A 14807-nucleotide genomic window follows, 5' to 3' on the forward strand; every position below is an offset into this window, starting at 1 on the left:
AAGCTTTGCTCTTTTCGCATATGTAGAAAACTACTGCTGTATTTTGATTATTTCCATCTAAAATTCAAATTTCTAGCCGAATGCGCATTGATTACTTGTTTTAGGGTTCCTGTTTTGTTCAATTTATTAGTTGTTTCATCAATTTACACAGCATGTGTAATTCCCACAATTTGTTTTCTGAGATGGGAATTAGGCAAACATCGGAAGCACCCAGAAGTTGACAGAGTAATAGAAATTAAAAAATTTGGATTTTTTAGGTTTTTTTTTGGTATTGGAGTTATGGGGCAATGAACTGCTTTGCATTGATGAATTGGTGTGACAAAAGTAAACCACTTTTATTACTTTTGTGCATAGTTGCAAAAACAGATCATGTTTCGCTTAGCTTCTGGAAATCATTTTGTTTTGTTCGTCATCGAGACTTAGCCAATATTCTAATCAGGTAATTTTCTTAGGAAACTTGCTTGTTGCTGCTTGTATGTTTGACTGTTGTACTTTCTCGTTCGATACGTTTCCAACCTACTCTCATTCCGTGGCTAGTCTAGTTAAGGAATTAATGACTTCCATAATTCTCACTCGTAATCTCTGTATGTGGCATGCATCTATGGATGTTTGAACTCCTCGGTGTTCTTGGAGCTTTGTTATCCAATTTCATATCTGATTTAAGATTCAGTAGATGAACTTGGCATTTCCTTTTTATCTTCTACTGAAGAGGACTCCATGCTAAAGATTGCTCAGTAAGTCGACGCTATACTCTTAGAAATCTTTCAAAATCTCAATTGAGTACGCCCCGCTTAATGATTTTGGCTACATAGTGTGTCCTACCCTTTACTCTCAAGTCCGATCCCTTCCCCCGAGATTAGGGTAGTCAAAAGAAAGGACCCCATTACTATGCGATGCAAAACTTATGGTCTACAAAATGAACACCTTTGTTAGATGATCGAGCCATTCAGATTTCGATCAAGCTCTATGGAATGTGAAGAGTCTTATAAGTGTGAATTTACAAAAATATTATTCACATCTCTTCTTAAGAACATAGATCATTTGCGTGAGCGAGATTATTGGAAAACATATATTTCAATATGTACGTATGTGTATAATACGTTTTTAGTACATTAGAGTTGTTAAATGTATATTTCAACGAATCATTCTGACGTGTACAACAAACAAAAGCACACAAATTTACGAACGAGAATAAATAATTAACAAATAGTTTTATTGTCGGTCATCGCACAATTTCAAACCTCATTGGATTTCCCACTTCATGCATAAAAGAATTGAGACTTGTTGAGTTATATACATCCCTCTCTCTCTCTCTTTCATGGCGTCGAACTGCACACGCGTCTCCGTCTGAGCCTCACCTTCTCTGTTTTCCCCTCTCTCTCTCTGAAAAAAAACAAAATGCATGAAGCTTGCTGTCGAAGTATCCTCACTCATTAGCATTACTTGCCCACAAAGCAAATCAAAAACCAAAATCCCAAAAGAAATCCCCCACCTTTCGAATCCCACCTCCTATTTAATCCCACCCATCTCTCTGTTTTTCGTCGCCATTAAAACCCCAGAAAGCTTTACTGTTTTTGTTTTGGTTATGACAAACGGTTCTCAAAGTGGCAATGCGTCAAACACATTCGAGGCATTCTACGAGGGCTGGCTGGTCCGGCAAGGACACTTCCTCGATGAGCTCTTACTGAGATTGCTTCAAATTAGGTATACTTCCTACGAAAGGAGCCTGCTTTGGATCGCCGGGTACAAACAGAGTATCGTATTTCAGCTTGTGACCGAGTCGGTGTCCGATTTGAGCGACCAGCTGCAGGTCAGGATGGCCCGGCTAAGGGAGGCGACCCGAGTCGAGGAGCGCGCGCTCAACGACAAGCGCGCCAAGATTCACGAGAGCGTGGCGGCACCGCCGTTCATGGATGCGGTGAGGCAGTACAGGAGGGCCGGCCACGGGGAGATCGTGGAGGACGACGTGGTGATCAAGTCGCTTAAGTCGGCATTGGAGAGCGTGGTGGAGAATGCCAACTTGCTGAGGATGATGATGGCGACGAAGCTGGTGGATTTGCTGAGCTCGGGGCAGGCAGTGAAATTTTGGCTAATAATTTTGATTATGGATGGTAATGGTAATTTTGAGATGTGCATTATGTTATATTTAATATGATTGCACTTTGCAATGGAGCTTGGATGATGAAAATGTTTTTTAATATAATTGATATAAAGGAAAGTTTTGAACTTGGGACACAGTAAATTTAAATTTGGAACGCAATGAATAGGAAATGATTATGTAATTTGCTTTAGTTACAGAGAAAAATGACACTTTATAAGTTTCGATTAGACACCAAAAATATTACTAAAAGGTATGATTTTTGGAATGTATGGTCAACAGAACGAGACACGGCAGAACTAAGAAAGGTATGATGTTTAGAATGTATGGTCAACACAATGAGACTTGACCAAACTTCTACTTGTACTTTTCTCCTGCTTGGAGTCCAATTAGATCAAATTTTAATCGCTTAAGGAAAGGTTACCAGATGATCAAGAGAACGAAACTTGCTTAGACACTTTTAGTCAAACGTTTCTCCCACTCGGAGGCCAATTAGACCAACTCCAAGCACTTAAGAGCAACTTTTTATCTCATGGACGACAGTTGTTGATTAAAAATGTCTTCGAAACTCATGGGAGTCTGCTAGGTTCCTACACTAAAGGAGTCGATAGCAAACGTTACCTAACCCTTTACCGACAACGGTAGGACAGAGGAATAGGTATACAAGTTAATAAGACACAGCAAATTTAAAATCAATCCTATCATTGCCTTCAAGTCCTAGCTTGAAAATTGCACCCATTTAGTATTTTGAATGTATAAGCAATAGGATAACTAAATGCATCAGGATGTCATTTTTTTCTACCTTCCCCATGCGAGCATGACCAGGAGTCATTTTACCCGCCTTATACAGCTTGCAGAGGCGCCAACCTATAAGAACCATAGCTTGAACATTACCAAGCATACGGACAAGTTTCTCTTGGTTGATCTGGAAAGCTGCAAGAGGGGCTCCAAATTGTTTCCTCTCCTTCAGATACCTTTCAAATCCTTATAATTTAGACTTAATACAGAGGAACTTGAATTATGGTAAATGGAAGATGAGAGAGAGAGAGAGAGAGAGAGAGAGAGAGAGAGCGCTGCTTAGGCATGTTTTTATACCTGTGACATATATCATAGACCCCCATACATAAACCAATAGGTTGCCAGGCGACCATGACACGCGAAACAGCAAGAACCTGTATTCAGTAGTTTAAAGCAACATCAAATCAATAAATACTCATGAAGACAGCATTATACGTGTCACTCTCACATGTGTGAGAAATGAGAGACCATAGCACATCTGTTTTATATTAGGGCAACATAATGAAAAACTTTTGCTCCATGCTCCGTAGAAAGAAGATTCAGAGTTATAACTTTGGGATAATGTCGTTATAACTTTGGGATAACGTCATCACAGTATCAAGCCTTATCTCTCAAAAGGGGAATAAAGAGCTATTACAAAGACCAATATGAATCTCTAGTCAAGCTTAAACATGTCTTGTTTATTAAACATAAGCTCGAATAAGAAGTAGAATTTATGTCTAAATTACTCTAAAGGGAGAAGATTAAACAAATTGCAATAATGCAGCTCTGCAGCTTACCTTGTTAGTATCCTAAAAAAGAATTAACACCAGGTAGCCTTTCCTCATCTGGAACAAATACTTTATTTAAGAGAATATCTCCATTTTGAACAATGCGTAAACCAATTTTATTTTCTATTTTTGTAGCTGTCAGTCCAGGGGCATTCTTCTTTACTATAAATCTGAAATAGAAGGAGAAAAAAAGCATTCAACATGAGAGTGCTGCTACGATAAACCATCATGCTAAATTTTGGATGCATCTAGGCATCTAAACACCAAAGCAATTTGGAGTCAAGGAGAAGCATAATCAGAAAGAAATAATCGTAAATTCTGCATAACTTTGAAGCTTGACAAACAAGTTCCGAACACATATTGAGAGGTTGTTCGCATGTTTATGTTTTTACATACCCATTAATCTGATTTGTTGTTGTATTCCTAGCAAAAATAATCAAGACATTGGCAAATGTACTATTTCCTATCCATCCCTTTTGGCCTTCAAGTACCCAACCTCCTTCCACCTGACGATCCCAACAACACAAGAATACATGATATAGCATGATCGGAGCCATGACACCCAAAAACCAAAAGAGCATGATAATACCATTTAACAGAAATAAAGAAGCAAATGAGAAGGTTGAAATCCTTGACCTTTGTTGCTGTCGCTCTCAAGGCACTTGCATCACTTCCATAGTCAGGCTCAGTCAAACCCTTTAACATGCAGATAAACAGATCTGAGTATCTTGACATTAGCATAAAAAGATATTAGATACGAATATCATAAAAGAGCATCTTACCCAGCAGGCGACAGTCTTAAATTCAGCCAAAGAAAGTAGATATTTCTGCTTTTGAGCCTCCGACCCACATAATGCTATTCTTCACAGTCCAGAAATGTTAGACTAGTTATAAGCCTTGACGTGTCAACAACATCATTTTTCAGTGAAGGTTTGGTTATTTATAAAACAAAAGGTCAAAAATAAAATTATCCAAATTCTAACCAATAGTAAGCATTGCTGCTGAGGAATGAACCAAGAAGAAAGTAGAACAGCTTGCATCAACTCTTGCAATTTCAGCTGTAGCAAAAGCATTTGCCGTAAGAGAAAGACCAGGACACCCATAACCCTGATAGAAAGAAGGCCACAAGCGAAATTACCAACCCATCCAACAAATTATCGAATGCAAGACTTAAAAATAACTTATTAAGTTATGTATTAAGCACCTTGATTGTCCCACCAGCAATGCGCAATGCACCAAGCTTTGGAATAATTTGAAATGGAAACTCTGCCTTCTCACAATACTGAAAAACCAAGTTCGCAGATCAATCTCATTGTTTACGAATGTATATTAAATAATTAAATATTGACTGTTTTAGCCTTAATATGAAATGCAGAAATGGTTAGAGTAAAAAGGATACCTCTGCCATAATTGGAGCCACGTCTTTCTCCATACACTCTCTTACTCTCAACCTAATAGCCTGCTCCTCAGGTGTCAATAGATCATCAATCTGGTAGTAATTCGAAGCTGTAAATTTTTAAGGCCAAGAGATAAGAATATGAAAGTTAATTACTGAAGTTGCCCGTTTCTTCAAATTACAAATCAAAATCACAACAACTAAAGAGGTGCACGAGCAATGTACTAAATATTCACAAGGAAACAAAGTAAACAAACCAGAATGCAAAAAGTGAGACAAGATGAATACGCAAATCCGAAAATTTCGACTCAATAGTCTGGATTCACATAAGTTACATAACAAGAGGAAATCCTGAACTGTTTTACAAAAGACAATTTCTCCATAGACACACATACAAGTTTATCTATACGATATCTATTATATAATGATGGTCAATGTTCTTACTGCAGGGAGGAAAAGTAGAAGCCGGCGTTGCTTGCGGAAAAGCAACTGAAACATCCAATGCAGGGGAATTGAAGTAATTCGTCATCTCATTATTCTTAACATTTTTGCCAGACATCTTGATTTGATTGTATTCGCTGAAGCCATCCATAAACATGCCTTGCCCTGAGGTTGAATCGATCATGATGTCCATGTTGGGCAATGGGAACTCATCTTTTGGGCATGTTGCATTAAGATCTCGGTAGTCGATGTATATCTAGATTTGGACAATGTTTTTCTTCTTTACTAGGACGATATTGGCTAGCCAAATGGGGTGTTTGATATGCTTGATAATTTTTGCAGCAATGAGTTTCTCTACCTCGACTTTAATTTTAGCCTATATTTATGGGTGGAAATTCCTCTTTTACTACACAACAGGCTTGATCTCAGGCTACGTATTTAGCGTGTTGCATACTAAATTTGGATCAAGGCCTGGCATCTCTTCATAGCTCTAGGCAAAGTCGTCCTTTAACTCTTTTAGCAGGTTGACTAGTTTTTTCTTTTCCTTAACAGTTAAGTAAACACTAATAGAAATCAATTTTTTCACAGAGGGATCATCGCTTCAAGTTTTTTACCATAGACACTAATAGAAATCAATTTTTTTCACAGAGGGATCATCACTTCAAGTTTCTTACCTCTTCAAGTTTTTCCGCTACTGCAGTAGATCCATCATGCATGCATTTTGGCGCATGCATGATTTTCTGTAGGGATTCATCCTTAGCAACAGGTGCATGCTTGTCTTTAGTTTCTTTGGGAATTTCACTTGTTTGGTGTGCAACACCTCCATACTTGGGGCTTTACCACACAATGTGGTCAGGCCCCCTAACCCGTCATAAGCGGTAGACGATGCGGCTGTCGAGAATCATGACCTTGGAGCATTGAGGTGGAGTGTTGGCAAGAACATTGGCTTCTGGTTGTATATGTTTTCCTTTGCTATGAATTCTTGGTCACTAAGATCTCTAACTTCTTCCCAAAGAGGTAAAGGTATCCCTGAGGCATGTGATATGCCACTTCCGATACTTGAGAAATCATTTTAGAACTCGACATCAAAATAGTGAACTTCATTTAGGTTGAATGACATCTGGTTTCTTGGGATGCGAATAGGCCTTAGACCAATCCTTCCTTTGACACACTGGTGGTAGGTGGAGACTGCGAGTTTATGCTAGTTTATCCATGGCCTTTCGAGTAAAGGGTGGTAAGCCACGTTGATGTCCATCACATAAAACTTAGTAAATGACCTGATAGGGCCGATCTTCAAGTCGATCTTGATATATCCAATAGTTTCCTCGCTGCTATTCCTAAACCAATTGATAGAGATTTGAGACCTTACCACCTTTGATGTTGGGATGCCTACTTCAGTGAGCACTGCCAAGGGCAGACTGTTGACGGAGGAACCAATGTCAACCAAAGCTTGCCTAATGAAGACGTCATTGATTTGTCCTTCTAGGTACAATGGCCTTCGATGGTTAGGGAAAGCTACTTCTATGTCTTCATCAGTGAAGATGATGGCATTGTTGTTCTCAAGGAAGGCCTTTTGTGGTTAAGCAGTATAACATTAAGGGCCATAGTCCTCGGAAACATGCATGTCAGCTTCAGCAGCAGCAGTCTTTTCTTCCAAGCCGTATTCAAGCTGGTCGAAGAGGGATTTGAACTTTAGGTTTTCCTGGAGGACTTGCGCTGCAGTAGGCCCTTGCCTTTGGGAAAGGTAACGCTTAACCGCGTCAGCTTCCATGTCGGGAAGGCTATACAAAGTCAAAACCATCATTTCCTGTTTGAACACTTGCCCTTTTAAGGCTTCCTTATTGTATTCTTCTAGCATATTCATAGTGAAGACTTCATCACTTAGGCTTGGGGCAAAATCCATGAGATTTGCATCTTTATCTCCCCATGCTTCAGCTTGAGGCCGCGGATTATCATAGCTCTGTGGCTAGGAGTATTTGCACCAGTAAACCTTCTCCATGTTCCCATAAGGTTCCCAAATGGCTTTAGATGGCTTGGGGTCGTTGATCCACTGGCGATAATCATTATCATCTTTGGAGCATGTGATGATAACTGCCATCTCTTTCCCTCTGCGCTTCGGCAGAGGGTTAGTGTCTATGGCTTACATCTTGCATGATAGCTCTAGTGTTCCTTCATGGACTTTTGCATGGAGAATTTTTCGCAAAGTTTGGCATACAATAGATGGATGTCCCACATCCTGATGGTAGCGACAGTATATGGGATTATTTCTATCTTCCCTGGAAGGGGTTTTGTACAGCCGAGCAACTTGATGGCCCCATTTACGAGCATAGTATTAATAATGGCATGGAATTCTTCATCGTTGCATGCTAGTGGATGATAGGTTTTCCTATGGCTTTTATTTCCTTCATTTTTTGTGGGTTGTAGTTAGATCTGTCATCCACGGTTAGGGCATGATGAGCTTCTTTCTTGTTAGTTTTCTAGGATCTCCCCGAGGAAGGCTTAACTGACAAGCTGGTTTTCTTTACTGCTTCTAGGAGCCTCGAGAACTGGCTAATACTGATGTTCTCCAAATACGCCCTGTAGTTAGCTACAATGTTGCCGATACAGATTTCCACAAGAGCTTTCTCATCCTTCTCGTCATAGCAGTCAAAGGCGAGGTTTCGGAAACGTTAGACAAAAGTCATTAAATCTTCCCCGTGCCTTTGGCACTTATTGTTGAGCTGAGTTATTATGACCCTTTCCTCATGCTAGAAGTACTTTTTACAAAACTTGCCTGCCAGCTCTTCCAAGGTCCGGATGGAACCTGGTACGAGGGTGGTGTACCAAGTATAGGCACAATTAGTTAGGATTTTCGAGAACTCCTTGAGATGTAGGTTGTAGTTGCCTGCATGAGGACCCAAAACGTCAATGAAACGACTTATATGTTCCTTAGGGTTACCCTTCCTCCTGTCAAAGCGAACAAGGATGGGGGTCTTACATCCGTTAGGATATGGCATATGGAGAACGCTGGTTGGATATGGTTGCTCAGGAACATATTTCCAGTTCTTTGAGCTCCTGTGCATCTCATTTTCGAGCATGGCTACGATGTCTTCCTAAGTGACAAAAGATGGTGTTTTCTCAGGGCCCTTGCCAATAGTAACATCTGACTCTTCCTGAGAAGCCTTTTCCTTAGGCGTGCAGTCCTTGTCACTGACATTTTCACTTGGCTTTGGGATTGAGTTTTTCAACTCTTTCACGGACGCAACAATTTCTTTTTGGGCTTCACCCAAGTCATGAATGGCCACGATGATGTCTGACATGTTATATTCGTCCATGTTTTCTTAGCTTTCCTGGCATTGGCCTTCACGTTGAGACTTGTCAAGTAGAGAAGCAGCTTCGCTTGCGTATGAAGCGTTGTCACTCATGGCAGTGTTCCTTCTAGATCTTGGAGCCATTGAATGAAGACTGCGACTTGTTTTCAGCAGAGTCGCTAATTTATGTTAGGGGACTTTTAGGTCGGGGTGGACTTAGGCTTTGAGAATGTCCTATTGTCTCTCTTGGCGTAGGTTCCTAACAAGTCATGGGATATCTCGAAAGAAATACGTTGTCTTAGGAAATACCCTGGTAACATCAACGGCTTAGAGATAGCATGAAAGATCAACATAATGACTTGTTCAAGTGAAGAGTTGTGTGGAAGCTAGAAAATTATCAGTTTACCTGAGAGAGAAGGTTTGCATGGTTGCATGGCATTCTTAGCTGCATGATTTGGGCTTTTCTAGGGTGATAGTAAGGCTGTTAATGGTTGAGATGTTTGATGGAAGGCTGTAAGAATTACTAATGTTGCATGGAAGGTGATGCTTGAGGCTTGGAGTATACTTCTGGACTAAATGGAACTTTATGGGCTTTTTTCTGGGTGGTTCTTTCTCATCACTTTTTCTCTATCTCTCCATCTGTGTTTTTCCCCTGAATCCCTCTAATGGCTTCTCCCCCTCCTTATGTAAGTGAAGAGTTCTTCTTTAAGCTTCAAGGGAACATCTCTTTGTGGCTTGGTCTTCTCTTCCTTTCTCCCTAACTTTCCTACTATTCCCATTTTGTTGTAAACTAGCTGCATTGTTGAGACATGTAGATCGCTTCTTCCCGAGACGCAGTTTCCCCAGGGCGGTCTTCTGCAGGTGCTAATTCTGGTAGTGCGCCGCGTGGCTTTTGCATGTTGACTGTCTGTGCAGGTTGGGAAGGGAAAGTCAGCATTAAATGCTTGACTTGTCGGGCTTAACATGCATTTAATGCAAGAATCTAGTTTGATCCTAACTAAGGAAAGGGATAAACTGGGCTAGTTCTCTCTCATTGTTGCCCACGTGAAATGAAAAGGGTATGGGCTTGGATCTTTAAGCTCCTAAGCAGCCCAAAGTCTTCCATGACCCCGATTTCACATAGGCCCGATAACCTTCCATAACCATTCACACGACAATCCACTTGGCAAACCCCGAATATGTGACTTAGGCTTAGCATGAACTGTGGCAAAGGAAGCATGGCGTGATGAATAGGCTTGAGCATGACGTGAATATTCGGCTTAATCATCATGACATGGCATGTTTGTAAATATATTCCTCGTCCATCCCATGCCTTGGCATGTGCTTGGGCTTGAATGTAGGCTTTGCATAACAATTGGGCCTTGAGACTTGGTTGGATTGGTGTGTGACATTTTTGGGCCCCACCATTCAACCGCTCACCGTTGATAATCCTTACGCATTTAAAAATTAAGAAAGTTCACATAGGCCTGCCTAGACTCGTGCATAGCCCGCCTATGCACCCGTCTACATTGCGACACTTGCTTAGACAAAAAATAGAAAACTTCCATTTATTTTGTTCAATAAACAGTACGAGACTTGTTGGATACTTCATTATATGCTTATTCCCCATGTTTTCAATATTTTCTACTAATTTATAATTTATATATCATTTTATTTTGCAATTTAAGTATTCCAATTATGTTTTTTTTTAGGATAAGTAGACATTATATGTTACATAATAAATTTAGTGAAAACTGAAAAAAAAAAAAAAAAAAAAAAAACTATCTAGGCTAGGCTTTGCTTGCTGCCCGACTAGACGCCTAGCACAGACATATCTTACATTACTTTTGGGGCTAATGTCAAGTGATTTGGTTCTCTTTCAAATTATACATATATAATATTAGATTTTGGGCTTGTTTAGTTGGATCACATAATGAAACCCATATGCACAAGCTGCAATAATATAGCATTAGAGAGACTAATCAATCTTCACCTACATCTCATATTTATAACAAACACATCATGACATATCAATGTAACTGTTAATTACTTTCTTTGTTTTCCTGATTATTATTAGATCATGCACAATGAACCCCAATTAATCATCAAGAAGTTGACAATAAATCCTCTGGAAATAAACCTGGCTTGCAGCAAGATCATAGGCAACATTGTAATGCTGTTGCGCCATAATTCCAACAACGTTCAAGTCACTTCCCTTAGGAGACACTTGCGCACTACCATGCAAAACTCACCCTCCCCATAATCTGGAAAAGTGCTCTATATGTCTAACCCACTTGCAAAGTTCAACACAACATCTGGAATTCTTGTAGCACAAACCTGAAGGAACACTGAGCTCTTCCACCTTTTCCAATCTTCCATCAAACAACTTTTGCACTTCATCTCTAAGGACATTGTATGCACTTGTGGCTAAGAAGCTTACTGTTGTTCCAGGATCGATGACTGTTCCACCCGAGCCTGATTCTGTTCTCTTGAAGATTTTCGGATCGATTTCAAGCCGCTTTTCGTTGATGCTGACGCTCTCTCGGGTTAGATAGTAAAGATTATTGTAGACTTCAAGTGGAGTTGAAGTGCCTTCTATCTTTGCACCATCGCCTAAGACTAATTGGTTATGAGGGTAGTTAGGATCCCTTATCTACCGATGCAATAAGAGAATTTTGACCCCATGTGGTTTGCCAAAGATATGTTTGAAGGACCTAGACCAAGTATTCCATGTTAGAATTCCCTCCTCATGACATTACATGCCCATCTTTAATGCGTAGCTGTCTAAGAAGCAAAATCCTTGGACAAAGAAAGGTCTTTCTAGTTTCAAGAACTGAGTAAGTGTAAAGCAGCCCAATATTGATTGCTATGGCTATCCCCTTGCATAGTTTTTTAGAAGGGAGTTGAATATGAATATTTATATGTTTTTAGCCTGTAGCACACTCAACATTCCACTAGGCTGCCCGTTGTAACCATCACTGTCATGGGCACAACCAAAAACAACATTTAAACGGTGCTAATGCTTTCATCGGACGTCTCAAGGGTGAAAGTAGGGTCCCAATAAGTTCAGCTACTTTGGTTCTATCAAGGTATGCGTAAGAGAGTTTGCAATTGTTTAAGGGGTCACATTTGTCACTAGGGGAAATTGTGCAATATGGGGATGAGCACGATAATGTGTGTATGTTGCGGACTTAGAAGGGTAAAAAATCGGACTTGTTTGTTCAAAGCACTTGGTGCAAGGAAGGCATTGAACCCACAAGAGGTTGCACCCTGTGTCTATGGTTAAGAGCTATGGAACTGGTGGCTCACCGATTGAGAAATTCGCCATAAATTGTGCTCCGCTGTCTTCTGCAACAAGACCAGCACGGATGTCATTGTCACTGAAAAAACCAGCCTTTGCTCCCAAGCATGCTAAGTGTGCCCTGAAGCGTTTCAATGTTCTTATATCATTGTCTTTGATGGTTGCATTAGGATTGTAGTACAGAGAGAAAGCCGAATCATGGTGAATGAGTTATGTGGCAAAACCCCTTGGTGTTTGGACGGGATAGAATTACAGTTAAAATCTGAAGACAAAAAAGATGAAACTTCCTCCGAATCTTTAAATGCATCATCCCAACAAATAGTAAAGCCTAACAATCAAAGCATCAGATGGGCCGACTACCAGGATCCACAAGACCCAATTGCATAAAGCCATGTGAATCAACAAGTCAAGCCATGTAAACGCAGTCAGTCACTATGTCAGTCACCAGGAGAAGAATTTAGTCATCATTTCAAGACACCATGTGAAGCATTCAAACATTATTCACATTCAGACATTATCCACACAGGAAAAGTAAGAAATCAATCAGTCAGCAGGAATCACTTAGCACTTTCTACAATAAAAGTAACAATTATTCTGACAAGTTTACTATTCATGAACAATAAAAGCAAGTCATCTTCCATTATGTGCTTCAACAGTAAAGAACTCAATAATTCAAGTCTCATTTTCCAAGTATATAAGAGGAAGACTCCGAAGACAAAGAAAGCAAGTTAATTTTCACACCTTTCCTTAGTTCAAATTTTCTTTAAAGTTCACATTGTATTCAAAGAAATCAAATATTGTGAACACTTTTAGAAAGAGAAGAAGGATGCATATGAGCGCCATCATCCAATTCTTTCAGTAAAGTTTATCAGTCAATTGTAAGTTTTCAAAAGTCAACAATAAATGATATTTTCAGTAATTATATTGCATCTTTAATTTAAATTCATTATTTTCATCATAAGATACAGCTTTACTTAGCAATCTCAGTCATTCTAGAATTGAAGTATTTCTTTCTTATCTTATTCACAAAACAAAAACTGAGTCGGATTTCTATACATTTATGTTATCAATCTATTCTAGTTAATCTTATCTCATCCCTCATCTAATAAACAAATCCATTATCAGATCAATTGTCATCTGGTATTTCCGCGTCATTTGGTATCAGAGCCAAGTAATTAGTACTTGATTAAGTCATTTATAGTTAATCCATTGCCAGATCAATTATAATTCTTGGTAATTGAGTAAGTATTTCCGCATCATTTTCAGTCAAGATTTGATTGAAGTCAATTCAACAAAAAAAATACTTCTTTTAATTTTTATGGCCAAATATAAAGTTCCATGGATTTTAAAATGGGGGTTCGAAGTAGACAATGAAGAAGTTCAGAGTCAAATCGGTCAAATGGTGGGATAAATTCAACCAGCAAGGAATCATTAAACAGGTTCTCAGTGAATTTCCCATTGAACCATAGCCAGTTATCGAAGCATAGTCATTATCAGATATCTCTCCATTCTCCTCACTCAAAGAAAAGTCAAAGTCTTCGAAGTCATCAAAATCAAAGCACAAAGTTGCAGAAATTGAAGACCTTGGACAAAAACTTCTCGCTTAAGCAGAACAGTCACAGTCACATGTAGTCTAGTTACAATTACAATTAAAATCTGAAGATGAAGAAGATGAAAAGTTCTCCGAATCATCAGATGCATCATCACAGTAACCAGTAAAAACAAATAGTCAAAGTACCAGGTGGGCTGACTACTAGGATACACAAGACCCATATGCATAATGTCATGTGAATCAACATGTCAAGCCATGTGAGCATGGTCAGTCACCATGTAAAGCATGTGAAGCATTCATACATTATTTGCATTCAGACAATATTCACACAGTAAAAGCAAGGAATCAATCAGTCAACAGGAATCACTCAGCATGTTCTACAGTAAAAGCAATAATTATTTTGACAAGTTCACTATTTATCAATAGTAAAAGCAAGTCATCTTCCATCCTGTGCTTCAACAATAAAGAACTCAATCATTCAAGTCTCATTTTCCAAGTCTATAAGAGGAAGACTCCGAAGACAAAGAAAACAAGTTAATTTTCACACTTTTTCTGAGTTCAAATTTTCTTTGATTTCACATTGTATTCAAAGGAACCAGATATTGTAAACATTTTTAGAAAGTGAAGAAGGATACCTATGAGCACCATCATCTAGTTCTTTCAGTAAATTTTATATGTCAATTGTAAGTTTTCAAAAGTCAATTATAAATTCTATTTTTAGTAATTATATTGTATCATTAATTTAAATTCATTATGTTCATCATAATGTATGATCCAGTTTTACTTAGCAATCTCAGTCATTTTAGAATTGAAGTATTTATTTCTTATATTATTTACAAAATAGAAACTAAGTTAGAAATCTATTCAGAAAATAGAAACTGAGTCAGATTTCTATACATTCATGTTATCAATCTATTCTAGTCAATCTTATCTCATTCGTCATCTAGTAAACAAATCCATTACCATATCAATTGTCATCTAGTATTTCCGCATCATTTGGTATCGGAGCCAAGTGATTGTAATTGAGTAAGTCATTTATAGTTAATTCATTCTACCCAATTTTGGTCTTTGCAATTCAATATTTTATCTATTCATTGGTTTCTCAAATGTTTAAGTTTCTAATCTCAAACCAAACCAGCAGAGCTTGAGTCCAAACAATAAGTCTTGATGATGTGACATGAG

General features: G+C 38.8%; 1 protein-coding gene and 2 pseudogenes across 1 annotated transcript; 1 reads left to right on the plus strand and 2 right to left on the minus strand.

Annotated features, from left to right (window-relative positions):
• The first annotated feature begins 814 nt into the window (after positions 1 to 814).
• LOC103930551 (protein RESPONSE TO ABA AND SALT 1-like) lies at positions 815 to 2226 on the plus strand. Its single transcript, XM_009339899.2, has one exon. The coding sequence runs from the start codon at positions 1403 to 1405 to the stop codon at positions 2153 to 2155; it is 753 nt and encodes a 250-aa protein (XP_009338174.2). The 5' UTR covers positions 815 to 1402; the 3' UTR covers positions 2156 to 2226.
• Positions 2227 to 2783: 557 nt separating this feature from the next.
• LOC103940211 lies at positions 2784 to 5603 on the minus strand (annotated as a pseudogene).
• A 5267-nt stretch (positions 5604 to 10870) lies between these two features.
• On the minus strand, positions 10871 to 12100 carry LOC125480820 (annotated as a pseudogene).
• Between the last annotated feature and the right edge of the window lie 2707 nt (positions 12101 to 14807).

This window comes from the organism of the source record quoted next, unplaced genomic scaffold, assembly GCF_019419815.1.
Source record: "Pyrus x bretschneideri cultivar Hongxiangsu unplaced genomic scaffold, Pyrus_bretschneideri_v1 Contig36, whole genome shotgun sequence".
Lineage (NCBI taxonomy): Eukaryota > Viridiplantae > Streptophyta > Magnoliopsida > Rosales > Rosaceae > Pyrus > Pyrus x bretschneideri.

Excerpts from the sequence above, each read along its gene's own strand:
- LOC103930551 (XM_009339899.2), top strand. The coding sequence starts at position 1,403 with ATGAAGCTTGCTGTCGAAGTATCCTCACTCATTAGCATTACTTGCCCA.